The sequence below is a fragment of the Maylandia zebra genome, linkage group LG20 (genome assembly GCF_041146795.1).
Source record: "Maylandia zebra isolate NMK-2024a linkage group LG20, Mzebra_GT3a, whole genome shotgun sequence".
Classification (NCBI taxonomy): domain Eukaryota; kingdom Metazoa; phylum Chordata; class Actinopteri; order Cichliformes; family Cichlidae; genus Maylandia; species Maylandia zebra.
The window spans coordinates 3,365,997-3,390,965 of NC_135186.1; the positions used below are offsets into that span (position 1 = coordinate 3,365,997).

At 39.0% G+C, this 24,969-nt stretch overlaps 1 protein-coding gene across 2 annotated transcripts; it reads right to left on the reverse strand.

Annotated features, from left to right (window-relative positions):
* On the reverse strand, positions 1 to 24,325 carry stat6 (signal transducer and activator of transcription 6, interleukin-4 induced). 2 transcript variants are annotated; one of them, XM_004558706.5, is made up of 22 exons: positions 23,962 to 24,325; positions 14,050 to 14,195; positions 13,775 to 13,919; positions 13,376 to 13,456; positions 12,179 to 12,347; positions 10,479 to 10,579; positions 10,066 to 10,214; positions 9,302 to 9,418; positions 9,020 to 9,187; positions 8,057 to 8,144; positions 7,849 to 7,971; positions 7,586 to 7,678; positions 5,925 to 6,128; positions 5,756 to 5,850; positions 5,542 to 5,675; positions 3,904 to 4,053; positions 3,747 to 3,810; positions 3,623 to 3,667; positions 2,979 to 3,014; positions 2,733 to 2,795; positions 2,131 to 2,217; positions 1 to 2,027 (listed from the first exon to the last, which is right to left on the reverse strand). In XM_004558706.5, exons 2-22 carry the CDS (start codon positions 14,181 to 14,183, stop codon positions 2,000 to 2,002), a joined length of 2,274 nt encoding a protein of 757 aa, XP_004558763.1. In that variant the 5' UTR covers positions 14,184 to 14,195; positions 23,962 to 24,325; the 3' UTR covers positions 1 to 1,999. The 2 variants fall into 2 exon arrangements, with proteins under 2 accessions (XP_004558763.1, XP_023008643.1); XM_023152875.3 differs by having other exon boundaries at positions 3,747 to 3,807; positions 23,962 to 24,324.
* Between the last annotated feature and the right edge of the window lie 644 nt (positions 24,326 to 24,969).

Below are 24,969 nucleotides of genomic sequence, written 5' to 3' on the forward strand. Positions count from 1 at the left end.
TTTTTGACTATTTACAGAAAAAGTGAAATTTTATTTGTCTCCACAGTGAAAGACTATAAGGATTGTAGTAGTATCCCCAGGGTGATATAAACAAAAGTCACTCCACAAGATATGAAAGGTTAAGTATACATATAACATCTGTTCTCAACATCCAACACACACTGTTATGTGATAACATGCACAGCACTGGCAGTGACGATAGGTAGTGCTAAACTTGTTGTAAAAACATCTTTTATGGGAATGACTGGTTTGGGTTAACATTCAATGCATATAAAAACAGCCATAATAAAATTTAAAAAAAAAAATTAAAGCTCGGACACGTGAGAAAACACTATAATGTGTCAGAATTACCGTTAGGTCCATGGGCGTTTGTACAACAGCACAATGTTTGTAGTTTTGCATCTGTACTCCACCCCAGGGGTTTCTAAACCTGACAATCAACATGTGATTGAAGTGCAGATTTTCAGCTTTAATTCAAAGACTTTATCAAAAGTATTGCATTAAATGATCAGGAATTACAGACTTTTATAGAATATTACATGGCAAACCCTCTGCTCTCATCTAAAATGCTGCAAAACAGTTTAAAATAGTGTTTCACATTGCAAAGGGACCCAAAGCAAACTGCTAAAGCAACCCAAGAGTTTGTAAAGGCAAAGAAAATAGGCTATACTTCAATGGCCAAGTCAACCACCTGATGTCAGCCCAGTACAGCACGATTTTCCTTCCTGTTAAGTGCAGAAATTTTAGTTTATCTAGTTATTTTTAAGCCTCTAAATGTCAGTACTTTCCCAAACTGTTAATGCAATATTTTTGTTACACCCCTCCATTTGAAGCTACAAGTCTGCACTTCAATCACAACTTGAATATGTGATTTAAAAATCCCCCATGGTGGTGTACAGAGGCAAAACTACAAAGATTCTATTATTGTCCAAACGTCTATGGATTTAACTGTCTGTTTTCCTGAACTGCTTACTTAATAACATTATTGTTGTGCTTGAAAATAAAGGGAAATAAGGGGAAATCGGTTTGAAAATATATTTTTACTTTGACTCTTCTTTGGTATTTTTTTAGTATGCTTGGGCCTTAAAAAAAACTTAAAAAAACACGCACAGTGGCACAAAGTTCGTTGAAAACAATAAAACTAGAACTACTAAGTATCAGCTGACATTAAACAAGAAATTGTTTGATAGAACAGAAAACACAAAATTGAATTTTTAATTGACATACAGTAGATCTAATATAAACTTTGCCCATCACCCTTCATAACTTCTGACATTTTGCGCAGTCTGTCAGTGTTGTGACAGTCTCACAGTCACCACTGCCAGAAAAGGTGTTTATTCCTTAATGAGTATTTACCATGCGCTATATGCAGAGACTAAATGAATAATATACTGTGAGAAAAGTGAAAACACAAAGGGTTACATACAATGTATGACTAAAATAGACCAACATGCAATATACTCCAAACACTAATAAAACAAAATCCCCTGGTGTCTTAAAGTCCACTGGCCAGCAATGTCATGTGCCCTTGCCCTTTTTATACCCGCTGTCACACTTATAGCCACTGTTGGAAAAATGCTATAGTCTGTACAGTAATCCAAATCTTTTCCTAAATACAAGCAAAGAAACACACACACACACACACACAACAGAAGAGAAAAGAAAAGCAAAAAGAAAAGACATTAACAGACCTGCCACTAGGCAAGTTCTTGTTGACATGCACACAAAGGCACAGATGGCTGCAAAAAAAGCATTTTTGTTCTGGTTTGTTCTCAGTTTTACTTTGGATTTAAACTGATTTTCTCCTCTTTCTTAACATGTTGAGCCCCAGACAAATCAAGTTTGTCTCAAAATCTTCACTGGTCGTAGTCCAAACTTTAGATGTTGAGAGTCAAGGAAGAGAATCTGCTCAAATGGTGGCACGTTTGTTACATGACACAAGTCTGGCTTCAATCTCTAGCCGGCTTCTTCTTTGCACAGCCCACAAGAAGACTCTAGATTAATCGAAAAAGTTCAAATCTGGTAGCCTAGAAAAAGAGAGCGCAAGCGTAAGATGTTACTGTCTAATAATCAGTCACCATTGCAATGGATGTCTTACAGAAATTAACCCAAAAAAAAAAAAAAACGTACATGGGTTCCAGGCCAGGAGCTGTTGTTGCACCATCTATTATTTCATCAGAGAACTCTGATGAGTTGAACGGTGACGGGAACTGTTGCCTGAAAGAAGAAGCAATAGTTAAAAACCACAAAAATAATAAAAATAATAAAAATACGTATAGACCGCAGAAATCCACGATATAGATTCACAGATAAATGTGCGATGTAGTGAGTCCATGAAAGATGAACCGCGATGTGAAGCAGGAATACACGCACATGTATAGATGTTTATTTCCGTGGCACCGTTTAATGTAAATAAAATGTTTTCACATTTTATTTACATTACACAGACTGTCAAGTAGCATCGTAAATGTGGTACACAACAGTGTGTTTCCTGTAGATATGCTGTTTTCAAGACGCAATAAAGAATATTCAAACAAAGTTGTTCACATTTCAATATTTTTTGTGCCCAGAATCTGAATATCTGATCATTTCTGATCATTTATAGATATTTATGTTGAAACAGGGAGTGCGTGGTACGGAAGTGAAATATATAGAGTTATCACATTATCACTGGTTAATATGAACAGATTGCTCTAAATGAGATTAAAAAAATGTGTAGGCTTGATACTTACATAGAGAAGCTACTCTGTGAGGTTTCAGGCCCTTGTACTATAGGTGCTGGGGCTATAGGCTCCCTGCAAATGTATGTAAAATGAAAGGTAAGAACACAATGTGAAGCAAAAGGAAAGTCCAGATCAGTAGAAAAAAAAAAACAGTGGGTCAATCAGTTATTTAAAAGAAAAACACTGAAAGATTTAAATTAAGTAATTGGTGTGGATGTTGAGTATAAAAGAGAAATACATAAAAGCAACACTTACACATTGAAGCTAGAGTGAAGCGAGGGCATGGTATCCCTGGACATACAAAATAAAAGCACATAATATGAAGTGTAACCAAAGTCCAAGATAGCGAAACAAAAAAGGCAAACAGTCCAACAGCACAGCTACTGCAACATTATCTTTTCTAACTATTAACAACAAAAACAAAATGAGACATGAAATGAAACATGATCTGTCATAACTGAAGTATATTTTCTAGATTTGAAGCTTCAGTGCATTATGGCATTAAGCATAAATCAGGATGTTTAATTACACCACCTAATGTGATATTTATGCCACACCTACCTTAAATTAACAGTATTGTTCATTACCATTAATGTTAAAATATAATTATTGTTGTTATCGATGAACCTTCAAATGCACTGTTTTATAAAAAAACATATCTATCTATCTAAAACTTCAATAACTTTTAGCTTTAAACACTAAAATGTTTGTGTTTTCTTATTTTCATGACAGATGACCTCATAGATTTCATTGTAAGTATAATTGTGACTATAAATGGGTAGCATTGGCAGCAATTACACCTTTCATGTAATTGCTGCCTGTGCTAAATGACTCTTCCTTAAATAGCAGAGCTGGTGGTATGGAAATACTGTACCAAAGACTGTACAAGTGACACTCACATGTTGAAGGAAGATGGTGTACTGGAAGTTGGGCGTTGGGCATCCCTGCACACATAAAAAGATACACACACATACACATGACATGTTCCCTATATGTATTATTTTGTTATGAATAGATCCTTACATGCCGACTTTAAGTTGGAGAGACACAGGGATGTAACCCTCGTTGGTGGACGACGTAGGCTCTGCTTCAAACCACAAAAAAGAGGTTAGTTTTTTACTTTCACTTTCTTTTCCTAAACTGAGAACATATGACTGTCTTTGTACAGGACAACCATTACCTGTGTAGAATTTTCTGAAAACGTCATGTTTAGGAAATTCAGGATACAGATACGTTATGTGGTCAATGTCGCGGATGCGGTCCCCGAGGCCACGGATCTCAAGATCTCTCTTGGTGAAAGGCTGGATGTTTTGGATTTTTTGTCCCCCATCTGGAAAAAAAAGTTTGATCTGTCACGTCATGTTTATAACCGCCAATTGCAAAACGAGTCGAAATGCAGTGTAAAATGCAAATATTTTACTCAAAAGTACTGGCTGCCAACAGTGCTACCCCTCAGCCTCCTAGTAGATGCACCTTTGGTACAAATTTGAAAACTGTAGGTGATTTTCTTGAGGTCAAGGTCACTGAGATTCAAGCTTGTCAAAGATTTTTAGCAGGTGCACATAAGGAGCTTGGAAAGAAAGTGACTGACTTCTTTAAGTTTCTTGAATACGTTTCACCTCTTATCACCTCTTATGTTCTACAACCAAAAGGTGGAGAATCTCAGGTATTTCAACCCTAGTTGGGGTTATCTCTTACGAAGGTCACTGACCCACTTTTAATCCCATCACAAGGTAAAAGCGTGGGTCATTACTGACAGAGATTTTGGGTGAAACCCCTGTGAGATAATGCCTCACCCTATCATGTGACCTTTTGAGGTCACCTGAATGCAAGATGTTCTTCTTGCACTTGCACTTTGGGAGGAACACCCTTCAGTATGAAAGGGAATCAGGAAAACTAGTGGACCACCTCTTGCTTTGACATGAGAGGCAGACAGGCTCAACATAGAAGAGCAGGTGAAACCACTGTGAGAACTTGCATTATGCTATCACGTGAACTATTGAGGTCACCTGAAAGCAACATATCAGTGAAGCTTGAGACTGCATAGTAGGTGGCAGAGAGTTGGTGTCTTAAGCCACCTGCTCTGTTTGATGGTTGTTCACAGAGAACACAGATGCCCCTGTTTCACTCCTCTTTCAAACCATCTGTCTTATCTGTCCAAAATTTGAAAACTGGCATCCTCGGAAGAGTGGCCTTTATCCTTTAGGTCAGTGTTCATTTTGACAGCAGATTTTGCTTTCGTTTTATTCATAATCTTTTGACTAAAATGTCATTTAGTTTTAGTCATAATTTAAACATCTAAATTGTTTTCAGTCTGGTTCTCGTAGACTAAATATCATGGAGTTATCCTAGACTAAATCTGATTTCTGTGTCTTATTTTCCCTGACATTAAATGTGAAATGTGGTCACATGTCTGCTATTCTCTTATAACATTTTGATACATTTTCGTGAGAAACAGGGAGCACCTGTTTCTTGGCAGCAGATCAGACGTGTGCATCTAACCTGACTCCACAAGGATTTAACGATTCAATCACTTCCAAACTTGTCCCGCCTATGTACACAACTTAATTAGTTCTGATTGGATCCCATGACTCAGGAACATTTTCATCGTGTTTTTATTCATCGACAAAAGTGTCATCATAGTTTTTGTCGTCGTGCATTAGTTTTTATTTAGTTATCGTCTTATTTTTGTTAGGAAAAAAAAAACAAGTTGTTGACGAAAACTATGATGGAAATTATTAGTCAAAGAGATTAACATTGCTTTAGGTGCTGAGATAACATTGAACTGAACATTAACCAGTGGTCTGTCAACACTTACTTTCAGTAGCAGACACATAAGCGATGGTGATGCCTCCAATTTCCGAGTCACTAAATCGAAGCAGGAATGTTCCATTGGGCCTGTCTTTGAGAATCAGGTGGAGATGCTGCTTCCCAATAAAACCAAATATCAGCCTGTTGGAGCAAAACACTGTAAGCTTTTTTATCACAGGCTATTGACATTCACTGGTGAAACAGCAGCAGAATCTTCCTACCCTTCGCTCCAGTAGGTCTTCAGGTGTTTCTTGGTCAGCTCCATTACTCCCTCAAACCACTGCCAGAAGGTAAACGGTCGACCTGGGAGAACCTCCTGTAATGTTGAAAGGCACCGTAAGATTTGTGGGTCAAAGTGACCTGTGCCAGCAAATATAAGCACATGCGAACCTTATTAAACTGGGCCCAGGAAACCATCATGTTGCTGAAATCCTCATTAAAGTCGGGCTTATCAAAGACCTTCTGTGCCAAGAAGTGTTGGTTGTACTGGTCCAGGTTGTGCTGCGTCCCAACCTCAGATGTAAATTTGCTGTTGAGAGTGTTGTACATCATCCTCCACGGCACGCGGTCCGGCACCACAAAGGGTACTCTGTCCTGATGGCAGTGACATAAAGGCTGATAAAGCGAAAACACTGATACACATATTTTTTTTTTAAATTTGTGAGGGGACGAGTAAAACCAAATTTAAAATGGAAAGAGAAAAAGGAAAATATATAAACGCACTATTATGGATGTTAAATGCAGACTTTAGAATTTTGGTGAACTGCGTTTATTCCCTCATGATAAATGTCTGCTATTTATTTATGTTCTATTTTTATGACATTTCCACTTTCCCACACACGGGCTCTAGGGACACTCAACTCTTGCCAAGTTCAGGACATTGGGTCAAGTGTGTCACTGCACTCATATTTTTTCCACATGACTGCTGCCACACCTCTTATTTAAAGTTCAAGTTCAATTTTTTTTGGGCAGCACGGTGGCACGGTGGTTAGCACTGTTGCCGCACAGCAAGAAGGTCCTGAGTTCAATTCCACCATCAGGCCGGGGTCTTTCTGTGTGGAGTTTGCATGTTCTCCCCGTGTTTGCGTGGGTTCCCTCCGGGTACTCCGGCTTCCTCCCACCGTCCAAAGACATGCAGCTTGTGGGGATAGGTTAATCGGATAATCCAAATTGCCACTAGGTGTGAATGTGCGAGTGAATGAGAGTGCGAATGGTTGTCTGTCCCTGTGTGTTGGCCCTGCGACAGACTGGCGACCTGTCCAGGGTGTACCCTGCCTCTCGCCCTATGACAGCTGGGATAGGCTCCAGCGCCCCCCGCGACCCTGAAAAGGATAAGCGGAAGCGAATGGATGGATGAAAGTTCAATTTTTATTTGCCACATGCAGTGGCAGGTTGCCCTGCAGTGGAATGAACCCCGCCCCTGACCTTACACACACAACACAGACATCACATGGGGATGCAAGTCAGAGAACGGTTGCATTACAGGAAAAAACACTGAAATATACACTACAATGGGAAAGTACAAGAGGAAAAAAAGAGACCTCTACTCATGCTGGGCTGTAGGAGGCAGCATGAGAACAGGAAACAAAAAAACTCCTCTGCACAGAAAGCACAGAAATGTCCACAGTACAACATTATAGAGCATGTGACCAGCAACAGGGTTGGGTAGGGGATGAGGAGTAATCCCAGGCAACACAGCAGCCATCCTGCCACTGCGCTGACTCTCCAGCGCGGGCCCAGACCCGCCTCGTGTTCCCAGGAGCCAACAAGCATCGAAGGCATAAAGGATATGCTGTTAGCTGCTGCTTCTGCATTTGTGCATTTTATAAGCAACAGTCACCTCCTAACAGCTGCCTCTGTGTTTCTTCCACCGCAAGGGGAAGTTGATATAATGCCTCGCCAGTCCCTGCTGAATTCCAGTTCAGGGGTCAAGTCGAGAGTATGAAGCACATATTGTATGTTGTAGCTTTCAAACACTTGTAACAGCAGAAAAGACAAGCTGCAATACTAAATGTAAAAAGGAAAAATCAAAAGAAGAACTTCACACTTACTCGCTCAGAAAATGCACAGTCCCATATGATGGTGGCCACAGCATTGTTGTCTTGACTGCCGTGAACAATAACAACCACTGGCTGAGAGATCACCTGTAATCAGACATGTTACGTTACCCGACCCCTTTAAAGTCACCATAACTACACCGTATGTGTGCTCAGCATGCATTCAACAAAACAGATCATAAGTTAGCAAAATAACTCAAGTCAACTGTGTAATGTGAACAGTTAAACAACAGTCAGAATGCCGGATAGGGTCAAACCTGTATCCTGTACGGAGTCTCACAGCCTGTGATGTTGATCTCTGAGGAGAACAGGAGGGCAAATTTCTCCTCTGTCACAGACTCTGATCCTTTTCTGTCTGCTCTCTTGATTTTCTTGATGGACTGTTAAATCAAAAACAAAGTTTGCATTTCCCAACGATGCTGAACGTCAATCAAATATGAGCTGTAAATGTAGACCCGCACATACCATGTTTCTGAAGTTGGAGCATGTGCTCTTGGTGGCTGCGTTGTGTTCTAGGACGGCCGAATTGTTGATGAGTTCACCAACATTATCACTGCAGGTAACATCATTTTATTGTCAGTTATTTCCTCATACAAATACTGGATAGTCAGTACCTTGATATTAACCACTTAAAGTTTTAACCTCTGTAGTTAATTTGATTTAATTATGTGCTAATCTACAAGATGCTAAAAAAACAAACAAGATCGTGACATACATCCTGCACAGCCTCAGATCAAATTTACACAGCAGAAATGCTTGTTGACAATATGAGGTGTTCAGTGTTAACTAATAAATCTAACCAAACAGCTGACTCTGTTGTTAATGTTACTGTAGATAAACGCTACAATTGTATAGTTAGGCTTACTCACACCTTTGCCTTTCAAGTAAATAATAAATGGTTGCAGCTGATTTCTGTTATGTATCTACATTATTGTGTTAAAATAATGTGGGAAATAATTATTTTAAGAATTTTGGTGATTTTAATTTAACTGTGAACACAACATTTAAACTTTAATAACAACACAGCAAATAACAGGAGCTTTAGAAGAGCTTTGAAAGTTAGGTGTGAATGTTTCCTGCCAATTGTGCTATAAAGAATAAGAAAACATGCCCATAGTTTCCACACTTCCGATGTGGGGAAGATTGCAACATCAAGTACATGTTAGATCTTGTCCCATGCTCTGTTTGCTCTGCACAATTTTCTGCAGGTTCTTTGTGGCCTATTTGCTCTGTGTGGCACCTTTGGGGAAGCAGACACGCAGACCTACGCCTCTTATGCATCCATGACAGAGACAGAGAGCAGAGGAGAGACCCAGCGATGGAGCTTGATCACAGTTTTTATTTCTTCCCTCACAATTTGCCACAGTGAGGATATTCTGTCAAAGTGTGAGGGGATTTCAGATTCCAGCCCAGAAACACACGACTCACCCATGTACATTTGCCAGGTTCCTGGCCTGTATTTCATTAATGATCTGCGCCTTCACCAACACAGGCTTCCCAGGAGCTACCTTCTCTCCCAGCAGATATCGCACAGTTGTGGAGAACTTTGACTGTGTCTTTATCACCTGTGGGGGCTGCTTGTCCACTATAAGAGAGCTGAAAGGGTTACAGAGTTAGACAACTGTCTTCTTCTTTTTAAAAAAGGTAATAAAGTGATTCCTTTACACTGCTGTTTGTGAGACAAGAAAGGAAACAATGGGACTGTGCTACCTTTCAATCAAAACCTGCACAAGTTGTGACAGCCCTTCCTGGAGCTCCGAGGTCAGTTCCCCAGTCAGCATCAGCTCTTGTCTCAGGTTTCCATTCATCCCAAGAAGCTGCTCAGCCCTAACAGAGAAAGTATAGAAAGAAAGCAAAAACACAAACACCCAAGCTGGTAAAAAATGCAAAATATTTGTTTAATAATTGACCAATTTATACATTTATAATTCATACAGTCATTCTCCATCAGAGATTTTTTGTCTGTGTTAAATAAGCTGAAATCTGATGGAGTCATTGGAGTGTCCAGTAAGTGGTGGTAAGAATTGGTAAGTATTCAAGAAAGTGATTACAGTTGATCCTGAGGAGGGATATAAAAAAGGACTTGACTCTAATGGTAGATTGGAGATCACCAAATTCATCCAACTGCAATCCATCCAAAAGTTCTAATAATTCATATTTGAGCAAAATGAAGACTGAAACAACAGATCAAACCAACTGCCAGGCCGACTTTGCTACATCTGGATACTGATCAATAAAGTTTTCAAATAAATCCAAAAATCACTGAAAATATGCAGACTTCAAAAATCCATCTCTTAAACGAGAGTGCGGTATGTTACTGGATTGTGTGCATAAAGGTGCCCTCTTTTTAGTGTTAAACTTGGAACATAAAAACAAGTGTGTCAAAGACACTGAATCATGGGTTTTAACCAGGACGGCATAAACCAATACCACAAAGGCTGTGAGTACAAACAGTGGAGTGGTGTGCAGCTCACCAGGTCTGCAGGGGGCTGAGGTTGTCATCAAAAGGAAATCCTATGGCTGCTTTGCGCTGCTCCCACCTCCACTCGTTCAGCCTGTTAAGAAATCGGTTCTGGCAGATGCCCAGCAGCTCCATAGACTCCTTCAGCAGCTGTGAACGTTTCTACAAAAACCAGAATCCAAACACATTGCAATTTGATTATTAACTGAAAACAAGTAATCAAGTAATAACTGTTTATCTATTAACTACCAGTATATTTAAATGAGCTGAGGAACATCAAAAAATCAAACAGGTTTAATTAAACGGGATGAAGATCTCGTCTTGTTCTTTGGTGTTAATAACCTGAAAATTTCTAAAGACATTTAGTTTAACTTCTCTCGAGGATGCCAGTAATGTTGATGATGGTAACATAAGCCCTTGGCTCACCGTGGCCATTGCTTGTATATTGTACTCCAGCTGTTGGATGTGAGTCTGAAGTTTCTTGATTTCTGCATTTGCAGAATCAAGTCCATTCTGCTGGAACGACCCTGTTAAAACAAGAAGCAACATGACATGTCGAGTCTTTCCTGCATTGTTGGGAAATGCTGCTTTGCTTTAAGTTAAATAATAAAATGGAATTCCTGTGCTGTACGTAGAAAACGTTTTTTTTTCCCTCAGAAACAAGCTTTCTGGCAAAGAAAAGATTGCACAACCTAAAGGTGAGTTTCTTTTGACAGACTGACTTTTATGTTGGAGACCTAAAAAAGGGTCACAGAGGGTTGGAGCCTATCGTAACTATCACATTGCAAAAAGTGGGGCGCACCTAATGTCTAATGTTTGAATTATGCCTAAGTGAAAAAGCCACATTGTAACCCCACTCAACACCCCACTTATTCAAGTTTGGATGTACGCGTTTGAAAAAAACGTTTGCATAATGCTTTCTTTAAAAAGTGTAATTTCAGTACGGCACATGAGTACAATCAAAGGGTTTAACTGCATATGTGTGTTCATTCATTCTGAAAAACTCTTGTTTTTTCTCTTTTGAATGTTTATTATCAGTCATTATTAAGACAAAAGTATTTTTATCCAGTTACTTGAATAATAAAATGAATAATTGATAGATTACTCTATTACCAAAGTAACTATTACTAAAATAGCATGCAGCCTGTTTCATTTGCTCCAACTTTTTCTTACTTTTTTCTTTGTCCTTTACTTCGTACTCTAGACTGTTCAGCTGTTTTAATAGCTTTCTTATCAGAAATATAGAACAGATCATTTCCTTAGGGATTAGTATTCTGATTCTGATTAATCAGTAGCTGCAGCCCTACAAACAAAACAACCTTGTGGTTCCAACAGCTTCACTGCTTGAACAATTAAATGCATAATAAAAAATGATATCTAATCATACTTCTTTGAGAACATCATGCAAGTACTGTTTATGATGAGGGTCAAATGACCAACATTAAACAAAAAGCACCACCTAGAAATCCTTTGGTAGTGGGCAGCACCTCCTCTATTGATCATTCAGTTTTATTGGGTCTTCAAAAAGTGAGTGAGTGCTTCACATTTGACCTTACTACATTAAGTCTTGTATATAATTAGACAAAGCTTGACCTCAAAAACGGTTTGACACATCAAATCAGATAAAGATAAAAATAAATATCACTAGCAACATCCCCAGACAATGGGGTTAAGGTATCTAAAAAAAACAAAAAAAACGCCAACATCCACGTAACTGTGCCATCTCTACTTATTCTGCTTTGAAAAATGATAACATCTGCCACTTCCTACTGAGCAGACCAGCTAGCGCTCCATTCGCAGCACCTGGATTTTTTTAATTCATGTCGCCGCCAGAGAATGATCTTCTAAATAAAGTTTTTATGAAAACTCTTTCTTTTTCAAGCATTTAAAAACAAATCCTCCAAAAAAATTAACAAGTGGAATTAAAATAGCTGAACAGACTCAGAAGAAAAGGAAGCAGACAATAAAAAGAGATTATGATTTAACCTTGAAAAACAGGAACTCTGTTGATGTAAGCTGTATTTTTGCCGTTGAAGTCTTTTGGCAGTTATTACTGCGCTCTGACTGCTTACGGTATCTAAGGCATGTAATCATTCATGTACTGCTAAAGGAAAACATGCGTTTACCCTGTGAGTGTGCACTCTCAAAGTTTTGCCTCTCCCAGTTAAGCTCCTCTTGTATCTGGTGCATCTTTTTTCGGATCTCCTGGACTTCGAGCACCTTCAGGACCAGTTGGTCCACGTCCTGCTTGGACATATCGTTCGTCGGGTACGCTGGGTACTGTGCAGGGGAGGTCTATAAACAGAAAAAACATTAAATGGACTTGCAAAGCACCACAGCTTGACCTTTTTTGCTTTTGTGGGTTTTTTTACACAATAGTTTACACAATTAAACATAAACTGTATCTGGTAAACACATCAGCTTCACCTGGTTCCCCCTGAGATATAACCTCGTGGCTTGTGACTGCCAGCTATCACCAGTGTATTTTTATAAGGGTAGAAGTAAACTTGAAACAATGATGTCTTGTGGGGATTTCTAAGAAGAGCTAAGCTGTTTTATGTTGCAATATGACATATTTGGAAATGCAAGTTAGATTTGATCAAAAACACAAGTATCAGGTCAGCATGAATTATGACTCATGACTCATTTTCTTTTATATAAAGAAAATAATGTTGTTTTTTTAAATAACTACACAAATTTTATTGCCACTCATTGCATAAAACCAACGCCTCTTCTGGTAGATAATTCCTCTACCTAACAGATATGAAGTTCATTAAGGAAGATCTGTAATCAGACACCTATCTGCTTTCGTGGGTGTTAGGCTGTTTTTCTGTTCTTAAAACCGCTCGCTCTCACTACCACTTTCCCACACTGTCAATCTCAATAATGAAATAGTTACTCTAGTTCAATCAGAGCCAATCAGCCTCCACTTAAATCTGTGCTCTCTGCTTCCTCCCCCCATTTCCACCTCACCAACTTGCCACACCTGCAATAACACTGTTCCTATTGACAGACTCAAAGATGCTTTAATATCAAGGATTTGAACTGTTGCTACTACTGGGGATTTACGTTTCAGCAGGAAATCTATGCAGTGGGTACGTTGTAATCAAAAACCCCTATGAAACCCTAAAATGTAACCACCCTGGAAATATAACAACACGTCTGAATAATAAGGAATAATAATCACAGTATCAACATAAGGACGAAAACGAGAGATCGCCAAAATAGGCAGAATTGAGGTGAGGACGTGGAAAAACTTGAGGGATAAATACGTTTGCCTTTGGAAAAAAACTTTAGTTAGACTTAACATAAAAGGGACTTACTCCATTTATCAGAGCCCTCTCCTGCCTGAGGAGGTCTCTGACCATCAGTGCAAACTTCAGTGGCTGCTGGTGAAACAGTTCCTGTAAAATAAGCAAATAATACCACTAATTATAAGTATGCAATGCAATAATGAATGCAAATGATATCAAAGACAATGCATTCCTAACATGTATGTTGTAGCAGCTTTAAGGAAGTTTCTAAAGTTGTCATAAAGTCTACCAAGGTTTTTGCATTCTTCAGAAGTTTGAAGTCCAAGCAACAAATGCTGCAGAAGGTTGAAAAATCTAAACAGGAATTTCTGCAAAGGTGAAATTTTATGGGTGATGGTAAAGCCCATAAACTCAAATAAAATGTCACTTTCTTTTTTAAAAAACTGATAGTTTCTTTGGCTTTATTACCATGTGCCTGCTCATCTGCATCAGCTTCATCTTCTCGACAACATTGGCATTCTGCTGAGCAACGGATTGCATCATGCTGATACCCTGGTCCAACAGAATTTGAGCTTGACTCTCTTGCTCTACCTTTTCCTGTGAAAAGTCCTCCCTGTGAGAACACACACACACACAGTCCCTTATGAATAAACACATGCAATATTTATTAAGAATAAACATGCATAATGTGTATATATAAACTATACAAGCATGTACATGTACAGTATGTGTGTGCATCATACCATCGTTGGTTCTCTATCCATTCAGATATGTAATGCCTGACTTCAATCGGGAAGGTGTTTGGTGGATAGAGGCTGCTGACTGTCTCATAAGGCAGATGCTGCAATATCTGGGTCATGTGGATCCACTGGGCCATGATCACGCAGGGCTAGGGAGTAAAAAGAAATTACATGTTTCTAACCTTTCCCATGACTTTTTTTTTTTTTTTTAAACACAGTGGAACTAAACAGCGCATCTTTCTGATTTAACAGCATATCAACATTGAGGTGCTCCTTCATTCACCAGGAGACGCTACAGTCTGTAGTGTTTGATTTGATTTTTTACTCTAGATGTCCATCCTGACACAACCAAGGGAGCTGTGCCTCCTCTGGGATCAGACTAGAGAGCTTTTCCTTGTTAGGCTAATGTGTTAACCACTGCTTTATGGGTCCAGAGGGAGAAAGAGAATACAGATCAAAATTATCTGAATGTTTGTCAAAGAGACAAGAGCTGGAATTTTTAGGTCAGCGTCACTCTTTATGGAGAAAAGGTTAGGTTTTTTTAATTTATCACCCAATATGATTTTCATCTCTATACATACATACACATGCAGTATGTAACACTGTTCGTGTTTTTATAAACAAGCCAGCCATTGCTGTGATACCCCTTTAGCCCTAACAACCATCTGTTCAGCCAACTCTGCAACATGTGCTGAGAGCAGGCCTGAGCACATTTAAACAATGAGAAAAAAAACTCTGAGCTGCTCTGTTGACACCATATTTTATTTCCTACCTATCACTAGTCGCCCTTCGCTGCATACCAGACAGCACATAAGCAAAACAACAGTAACTGTGAATCTCTGTGATAGGCCAGTATTGGTTGGTCATACTAAGGATCCACTGAATAGCATAACAAAGCAACAAATTGATTATTTTTAATTAATTTGTAATATCTGCAACAGATATCAGAGCTCAACTGCGCCAGTAGCAAACATGCACATACGCTGTTCATAAACAGTTTGCACAGCTGCGGAGATACAAATGTTTTTAAATGATCCTGCTGGGATCAACCAACTACAGTCTAACCGCACGCTTGTTTTTCTAAAGCTAACATGAAAGTCAGACAGTTGACCATAAGTTAAACTTTCCGACTGGCATGTTGATGAGCCGTTTGATTTTCACTGTAATACAAAGCCTTGCATATCTTTTGACAGTAATACTGTAATTATGTAAGTTGAAAAGGATTTCCTGATTCATTATTAATGTAAGTTGGTGGAAACATGAGTCACCTGTTGTAGGACCTCTCCAACAGAAATGATACGCTTTTTAAGGCGGTGTGACACAAGCAAGAAAACTGCCATTCCCGAGTCACGATTTCTGTTTTGTAACATTGAGCAACTTTTTTTTAAACTTTTGTATCTTAACTGACAAAACAAAGCATTGCGTAACAGCGTTTCCACCGAGCGAGCCAGAATTCCTCAAATCCAGCAACTATCACTCCACAGCTGCAGAGATTAGTGAGTGTGCACGTGTGTATTGAATTGCGTTTGCAGTGTTACATATTCACATGTATGTTTTTGCATTTTGAATAGCAAACTTTTGACAAAGTGCACTGCTTCAAGAGCCTCTTTAATATAAAAAAAAACCATCAATTTTTATTATGTTGTAGTCTCACATTTATCTTTTACTGAAAATGTAAAAAATGCATCATCTCAGTGTCATGGTCCTGGGCCATGTGGGCCCAGTATTCTTAGTTCCTTGTATTTTTGTATTTCGTTCCTTATTTAGGCCATGTTTTCTGAGTTGCCCTGTTGTGTTGTTCCCTAAGTGTTTTCCCTTCATGGCTTTTACCCCCTGTGTGCCCCTCTGTGTATCTGTGAGCCCTCGTCTCTCCATATGTTTTATTCCATGTTTCCCCAGCCTGTTATGTCTGTTTTCCCCGTGCTCTCTCTCCTCCTGTCTGAACCTCTGTGCCTGTACATGTCATGTTCAGTTCACCCCGCCCTGTCTCGTTATGATTATCAGTATCACCTGTGTTCCCCGTGTGTGCCCACTTTCCTCGTTTACCCTCTGTGTATTTCTGTCTGAGTCTCCCTCTGTTCGGCGTCGCGTTCTCCCTCATGCCGTGTGTGGTTCTCCCCGTGTCTTCCGGTATATGTTACTTTAGCTTTTCCCAGTTTAGTGTAGTTTTGCATTGCTTTTGTATCATCGTTATTGTTTATCACCTGTCAGCAATAAAGCTGCATTTTGAGTTTATCCCCCGTGTCTGTGAGTTTGCAATTTGGGTCCTCATCCTGCCTGCCACATGGCCGAATCATGACACTCAGTGTTGTGGCACTTTTCACCATGCTATCAAAAGCTTTGTCAAATATAAACAGCTTTTCAGATCGTTATCTTTAAAAATGCCAGCATGTTAAAAACAGTAACTGGCACAATCACAAAGGCAAATGTAGAAGTCTGTCTGTGTGCAGACATTTTGTAAACACAAAAACACAGCAATGTAGCAAAACACAGTAATAAAACCCAGTTTAAACATGGTTGTAATCTAAAAGCTTATCCGTAAAACTAACAGAATTGACTTGTTACCTGTTCCAGGAATCTAATTCTTCCAAGTCCCGGCATTCTTGTGGACGTTACGTTAATATGAAACACCCACGTAAACATTGCTGTAAATCTGACAAACCCCATAAAACCCACTCCTTCCCTATAAGGACAACACACACCACTAAGGATGAGTCATAAACAGCCAAAGGAACACAACAAGAGATTCAAAGCTGTTGATCTGATACAGACCAAATAAGATCCAGCAGTAAAAGTCTATTCCACAAAAGTGCCACTCCTCAGGTCACAGAATCCCAACATACTTAGGTGCCATGCATCATTACACAACAATGCAGCCAGTTTTAATGTTCAGAAGAAACTTATCATGTTAAGAGTTTTAGTAGAGAGCAGCTCACTCTAACCCGACACGATCATTTAGTGACCAGTCTTTATATGCTTATGAAGACTGCAACTACAGATATGATGTTTGATTTCCCCACTTCACTCATGGTCAGAAAATGTATGGTAAATGTAATGTTGGATCCTGTTAATGCTGACACCAAGAAACCATCTATGAAGAGACGTTTATAACAGTAAAGGACTTTATAACTTTGACATAGTCCTACATGAATATGATTGAATATTACTAGTCAGATGATAGCAAATCGGTTGATGAATAAATGCACAAAGAAGCCGACACAATGTACATGTTTAATTTGAATTTTTACTATAAAATAGAAACAGCATAACAGAAATAACTTCAATGTACATGTGATTTCGTGTTCCTAGTCCCTCTGGTTGTGCTGTAACATTAGATTTGGGCAACACAGAACCCAAAACAGCTCAGAGGGAAAAACCCTACAGGCTGTAATACAGGGCTTTCTGCTCTTGTTTCTTGTGTTTTGACTGAACTGGTTCTAGAGCTATAATTATGTAGGTGTATGCAGGAGTATGAAAAAGACAATGGAATTATTTGAGTCTTTTCCTCTTGCGTTGGCCCTGTGTTTATATACTGGGTTAGGGCTTTTGTAACGTGGCTCTTTGTTGTAGCCAAAAGGCTGATTTGTTCGACAGTTTTCACTGTCAAGCAGCAGTTTATAACAAAGTTCTTATTCTCTCAGTTATCTAGAACCTTGCCGTGCTATACTTGCTATACTGGTTGGGTTAAAGATTAGACCCTAATAATGACTTTGTTTGAGTTTAAGTGTATAATCCATCACTATCTTAGCCTTTTCCTCTTTAAGCTGCTTAACAAACATAACTGAATTACTGCCAAGTCAGAGGATTGCAAAATACAACACCGATGTTTAAGAAACAACTGTCGCAGTCAATCAAAGAATAGCATCATAGCATATTTGTCAGATTACCAATTCAGGCTTTTAGTGGTCTCTGCAAGTTCCTGCCCCTTATGTCATTAGTTTGTAGATAGACGTGGAAACTCGTGCCTGCCTGCCAATTCCTTGCTTTCTGTGCCTACATTTTCTGTCATTTATTTAACATTTTTCCATTAAAGAACACTAATCGGTTTGTTTTTTTCAAGACTGTGCATGTTTGTATTGTGTGATTACACAATATTATTATACTAGCGTTATCTCAACATCAGGAGCCTGCTGCACGTACATCCCTCTGATGTGCTGAACAGCTTTCCAGCATTTATCCCCTGAGAGTAACTCAGAATGATTAAGTTTCTCCTGTCACTATTTGGCCTCACAAGTTGACGTAGATGACAAAACTGCAACAGGTCCGGCTGAAATCGTTTGCCAGGCCAAATATTTACTTCCTATTTCTATGATAATGTCTAATATAGGCTAGATGTGAGTGGACGTGTCATATCATGGGAGTTTCCCCAGTTGGGAGGCGGGGGGATCTACAGTGTGGAACAAAGTTAAAGAAAGAGATCCCTTAAAATTGTCTTCTAACATGTAAACTTGCTCATATTATTCAATTCTACACAGATTATTTTATGGGAGTTTGCTTTTTCAAGCAAATCTTTATCACGTGGCTACAGTATTATTGTCTTTTCTGGTTGCATTTTCATAAAGTTACCCAAAATGTGCAGCATAGAGAAATCCCCCTTAAACGGGAGCACTGCATGATCAGCAAATGAAAACAGTAGTATTTATCTGACTGGCACGTTTGCTGTGAAATGTAACAATTTAAACGACATGTTTTGTACTTTATCACTTTGTATTACTTTTCCATATTCATTATTATTATCAGTTAATGCATTATTCAAAAACCTTGGCCAGTGAAGGCTTGCAGTGTTTCAGAGACTACGCTGTCTGCAGACTGCCCTGGTGAATTCAGTCAAAATACGAAGGATGACAGACGCACTGCTACACAGACACTGAGAGAAAAAGCATTTCTGCAGAAGCTCATTCGCATCTTGTTGCTGTTGTGTTGTTGGCCAAATGTGTCACCAGGTCAAGGTACGCTGTCATAAACAAACAGTGCCATAAAAAAAACCTTTTATTTTCACAGCTCAACGCTTTAAATTGTGTAATAAAAACAAATATTCAGCTTTTCACCAGGGATACAATATATCTATTTTTTCTGAATAAACATTACTGGGTGAAATAGGGAAAAACCCAGACCTACCTGAAGACCTTCTGTTCATATCATTATATATGATAAAATCTGTTACGGGGTAGTCAAACCATAACTGGTCATTTTCCACTGGCATTCTCAGAAACCAATGTGGGGAAATTTGCTTTTCTTATGCGACTGTTTTGAACTCGAATCGAATTATATGACTAGAGAAAATCCTATAATTTGGCTCATGGGAAGAAGAATGACTCCTTTAAGCCTTTTCGTTAACTTCACTTTCTAAATACACACCCTTCCTAACACAATCTCCTACCACTGACAGTAAATAAAGATTACTTCTAATTATTTCATCATTTCAATTCTAAATCATCCATTCAATTATTCTGTAAAATGGTAGAAAAAAACAAAACATCCCATAGAAGGTTAAAAATCTTTGGAAAATTTGTTTTGGTGATGAATTCAATTTAAGTCTGAAACAGCAGAGCGACTCATCAGTGATCCAAAGTACCTCCATATTTCAAAAACGTGTTGCTACTTTTTGTCTTAAACAATAGCAAATATAATATAATATAATATAATATAATACTGCAGAAAACACACTCAACCTTTACTTTTGGTGACTCATACATATCAAAAAAATTCTGACTAATAGTATGAGTAACTGATGAATAAAATCAATTGATTACTTGATGAGTTCAAATCAACATTCAATTCTTGAAAAGCAAAAGTGAAATTGCTGCTGAGTGATATTTTTTATTACAGTTTCCAGAAGATTCCTACGGATCTACAGTTATAACTATAACCATTCAGAAACAAATCCTATAAAACATCAAGATCGAGTCTAAATTTTGTTTGGCCAATGTTGAGAGCATTGCCAGAACTCGAGCTGCTCCGCAAGTCAAACTAGATGATTTCCTAACATTGTGCTTTATAACTGGTCATGCCATAGTAGAGTCATACACAAATGGATCCACGCATATCTAAAAGAGACAGAGAATCCCCTTGAAGCCTCGACATGTTCGCCATTTAATCTCTTAAGTGAACTAGTGAGTAAATATACAAAAAAACATAACAAGTAATGATTGATACTTATTTAAAAACATGGCGGGATATGAACAAATACACTGAAAGTAATCCTATACTGAGTTACCTAACACCTTTTATAAATTATCAGCACTTTACACCTGGAATGACAAGTGCAGTATTTCAGAGATAGTTTGGCGCAGGAATACGTGTGGTTGGTGATTTGTTTAATGGGAATGATTGTATTTCTTTTGAGCAGGTCCAAAAGAAATATGGAATACATCAAATGGATTTTTTTGCATTTTTACAGGCCCGTCACTTAATTACTTCAAGTTTTGATACTTTACACAATACAATGCAACTAGGACCCATGGAAAAGTTCTTTTTACATTTAAATGCAGATAAAAGTACTATAAGACAGTTTTATAATACAGTGTGACAGTGGCAGAGAAAAGGACACTAAAAAAACTGATGGACATTATGGACAATGCCAGGCATCCTCTGCACACGGCCATTAACAACCAGAAGAGTCTGTTCAGTGACAGGTTGCTCCTCCCCAAGACAAGAACTAACAGACTTAAAAACTCCTTTGTCCCACACGCCATCAAACTGTTTAACTCCTCTCTGGAGGGGAGAGGGAGGGGAAACAGGAGGACAAAGGAGGGGGGAACAACTAAGCTGTAGTGCCTCTTCACCTCACTGTGCAATACCTTGTGCAATACTTTTGTAAATAGTCAATGGTGCAATAGACCTCAATACTTGAAATGTGCAATTCACTTGTATTTTTATTTTTATTCCTATTTATTCTATTTATCCCCTTCATATATTTTATTTATATTTGTCTCTGTATTTATATATATGTGTGTGTGTGTGTGTGTGTGTGTGTGTGTGTGTGTGTGTGTGTGTGTGTGTGTGTGTGTGTGTGTGTGTGTGTGTATATATATAATATTCTGTAACTGTAACTTCTGTCGGTGCTGTGCTTTTGGAAACCGAATTTCCCAGAGGAACCCACCCGAGGGATTAATAAAGTTCTATCTTATCTTATCTTATCTAATATTGGAAAACTTATCAGGAGTTGGGAGGGAGACCTCCAGTGTCATTGTGATGATCATGCCTGGAGCGAGTGCATACAGTCTGTGCATTCTTTATTCCTTAATAATAGATTTAAAGAAACACAATATAAAATTTTACATAGATAGTATAGAACGCCTACTTTTCTGAATAAAATTGATCCGAGTAGGTCAGCACAATGTACTAAATGTAAATCTGTGGCGGGGACCTACTTGCACTGTCTTTGGACTTGCTCAAAAATTTCAAAATTCTGGCTCTGTATAACAAAAGAATTAAAGGGTATACTTAAAAGCAGAAAACAAAAAGATCCAGCTCAGTATTTATTGGGGCTGCCAACTCTGAACAAATTTCCAGATAAAAACAAATATAAACTACTATGTAAATTATTGTTCTTGGCAAGAAAATGTATTGTTTTCAATCGGATCAACTGATCAACTAATTGAAAAACCACCAACAATAACTCAGTGGTATAAAGAAATCTTTAGAGTCCTACAAATGGAAAGACTAAGTGCAAAACTAAGCGGTAATGACAATATCTTTTCGGATATATGGCGCCCTTTAATGATGGATTGGATTTATATAGCGCTTTTCAAGGCACCCAAAGCGCTTTACAATTCCACTATTCATTCACTCTCACACACTGGTGGAGGGAAGCTACAGTTGTAGCCACAGCTGCCCTGGGGCAGACTGACAGAAGCGAGGCTGCCATATGGCCTCTAGCCAACACCAGTAGGTGAAGTGTCTTGCCCAAGGATACAACGACCAGGACAGAGAGCACAGGGATCGAACCAGTGACCGTCTGGTTACAGATGCGCTTCCCAACCCCCTGAGCCACGGTCGCTTTACCTGACGATCTGAGTGAAATTATACAAACCCAACCTGCCATCGGCAGCCCCACTCCGATGGCAGGTTGGGTTTGTCAGGGTTTGTGACACAAAAACAAAACAAAAACAAACAAATAAACAAAAACCCAAAACAAAAAAACAACAACACAAAAAGCAAACCCAACCTGCCATCGGAGTGGAGCTGCCGATGGCAGGTTGGGTTTGTCAGGACAAATGTGTAAATGGGTGGTAGACCCAATTATTTACTATCTACCATACGGTATTAGTTTTATATGTCTCAGACTGCTTTTTGTGTTGTTGTTTTTTTGTTTTGGGTTTTTTGTTTGTTTGTTTTTGTTTTTGTTGTTTTTGTGTATCAAAAAAAATCAAATAAAGAGATATTTAAAAAAAACAAAAAACTAGATGATGGCAAATTACTTTCAAGATTTGTTTCTACATTACGTTCTGAAAAAGAAAAGTTCCAGTATACATACCAGCCTGGCAGACCAATATCAGCTGGCCAATACATCAGTTAGACTCTACTAAGGAGAATCAAAACTAGTTTTAAATTCTGAATGTGGCATTTCTTGTTTCTCAGCCTGACAGCTAACTTCACAACGAACTCAACCAGGACATCACAACGAAAGCATTTGCTTCCCCTACTGACCAAGCAAACCGTATCTTTTGAAGCTAAACGCCAAATCATCCTTTTTCTGATAAGTAAGGCTAAAGTTTCCTGTGCTTTAAGTGAGATCACCAAAAATTACTTCCCCAGCAACTGAAAAAATTGTGCACAAAGCTGAAGTATAACATGTAGAGTGAGCAAGGCCCTCGCTTTTGACACAAATAAGGAGAGATTTCTCCTCCAAGGCCAACACAGATTATGTTGTGTACAGCTCAGACAGACGCAAACATAAAAGCCAAGAAAATGCAGAAGAATGTAGGGAACAACCACTTTTCCATGTGCAAAAGCAGCTCCCTCTTTGCAGCTTATGCTTGGACTCTTTTGTGTGAGTGCAATAAAATAAAGGTTGTAGAGTCACACACAACAGTCACACAAATCAAACTATTTGATTTGAAAGAGAAACCAAGAGACTTCCGCTTGTTTCTTTCGTGTACTGTGGGAAGTAGTGGGGAGGACTCTCATGTTTCTAGGACTGCTAACTGATGGCGAGTTTATAGTGTGAATCATTTTCATGATTGTGCCCATCTGCCTGCCAGGAGCGCTGCCTTATCTCTGAACATTTGCAGGACATATCCTTGTCTTCACACAGCACCCATCAGCTACAAGGTGTGTGTTGTTTTCACAGCGGTGCCAGGCTGAACACTGGATCCCTGCCAGAGTAACTATCTTTAGTTATTCTAAAGTTATTTTAAAGACTTAAAGTGCACACTTGCACGCAATGGAAATGCTGTTTTACTAGAACTATAATATTTGTGAGATGTCATAAGATTACTGCACTAGATGATATGAACTTGATGCCTATAATTATTTCTGGTTCCATCCAGTATAAGTGTTGGTGCCACAAAAACGGCACACATTTTGGAGTAATGAGGGTACAGGATGAAACAGTTGGACAGCAAGGCATGAAGGGAGGGACTAAGGTGGCAACATTCATGCTGCCTTGATAATTACATAACTCCCTTCCACGTTTCGTAAAAGACAAGTATTTACCAAATACTTATTTATAAGATAAAAATATATTTTAAAAAATCATAACCACTATTTTGGTGTTCAAAGAAATAAAACGTGACAAAACTGCGACGTAAGGCTGTGTTTAAGGCCAACGGACGTCCATCCTGCCTGTTGTTACACAAGCAAAACATGACAAACACTCACATCCATTACGCGCGATTCTAGGAACTGACACGGTTTCGTGGTGAGCGGAGATAACACCAGCAGAATGAAACAAGGCACATTGACGCTTACCTTCGGCTAAGTAGAGAACTCAAAACATTGAAAAAAAAACAATAGCTGCAGCTCGTCGCCTCTTCCCCCTCTGCTGGGCTTACGAGTCCACCGAACAGTCCTACAGAACGTGCCCTTCTTCCATCACTCAGTGTCTCGATGTAATGCTGAAGCTGAATTCGGAAAGCTGAGCAATACGCGTCGATAAAACAGAAGAAAACGGAACTTTCGGTGCCAGCCGTTCGCAGCAACTTTTAACAACGTAGAAACTAGGTTAGACTCACTTCCCTGTTACGCACGAACAGAGGAGCGCGCTTTATTTCCTGCCTTCAAGTTCGCACATGACCTGTGTGTACTGTGTGTTTGCAGTTGGACAGCTACCAGGGCTGCTGTATGATTCACAGCGAAGTGTTCCCAAACAGGAAAACTGCTCTTTTTTTCTCTTCTGTTTTTTTTAGTCTGGGACTCATGTCTGTCTCGTCATTTCCGTGGAATTTAGGCTACGTGAATTTTGCACTGTGTCTGTGGAAGACCGCGATAGGGGGGTATACTGCTGCCTCGGTATTTATCATTGCGCTGAAACAGAAACTGTAAGTGAGTGCAGTGGGCATGGTGAACTTCCAGAGAACGAGTCGTAGGCGGAGTAATGTTGAGTCATTTTGCAACATAATGCAGTCTGACTTCCAGTAAGGAGACACATGATACCATATCTGCAAATGGCAGTGCCTTCAAGAGGGATAACTTCCCAACGGTAAAGCAGAGGGAAACTTATCAGACTCGCACTATTCGTCAACATGAAGGATTGAACTTTCTTTGAGCTCCGTGTTCGTGGTAAACAGTGGCGTGTCTAGAAAATTTTGTTGGGGGGGCCAGGTAGGGGCACCGATTTGGAGAAGGGTGGCAGATTTAATTGGCAGATAATGTTTAAAAAAAAAAATTCTACCAACCCTTAACCATAATTCAATAATCCTAATAACCAAATGCACTTTTAACTCTTATTAGAATGAGATTTTAACCACTACGGTGCAA

Coding starts and splice junctions, on each gene's coding strand:
- stat6 (XM_004558706.5), bottom strand. CDS start 14,183: ATGGCCCAGTGGATCCACATGACCCAGATATTGCAGCATCTGCCTTAT. Junction 7,679..7,848: donor AGACTCCGTACAGGATACAG/GTTTGACCCTAT, acceptor GTCTGATTACAG/GTGATCTCTCAGCCAGTGGT. Junction 2,796..2,978: donor CTTCACTCTAGCTTCAATGT/GTAAGTGTTGCT, acceptor ATACATTTGCAG/GGAGCCTATAGCCCCAGCAC.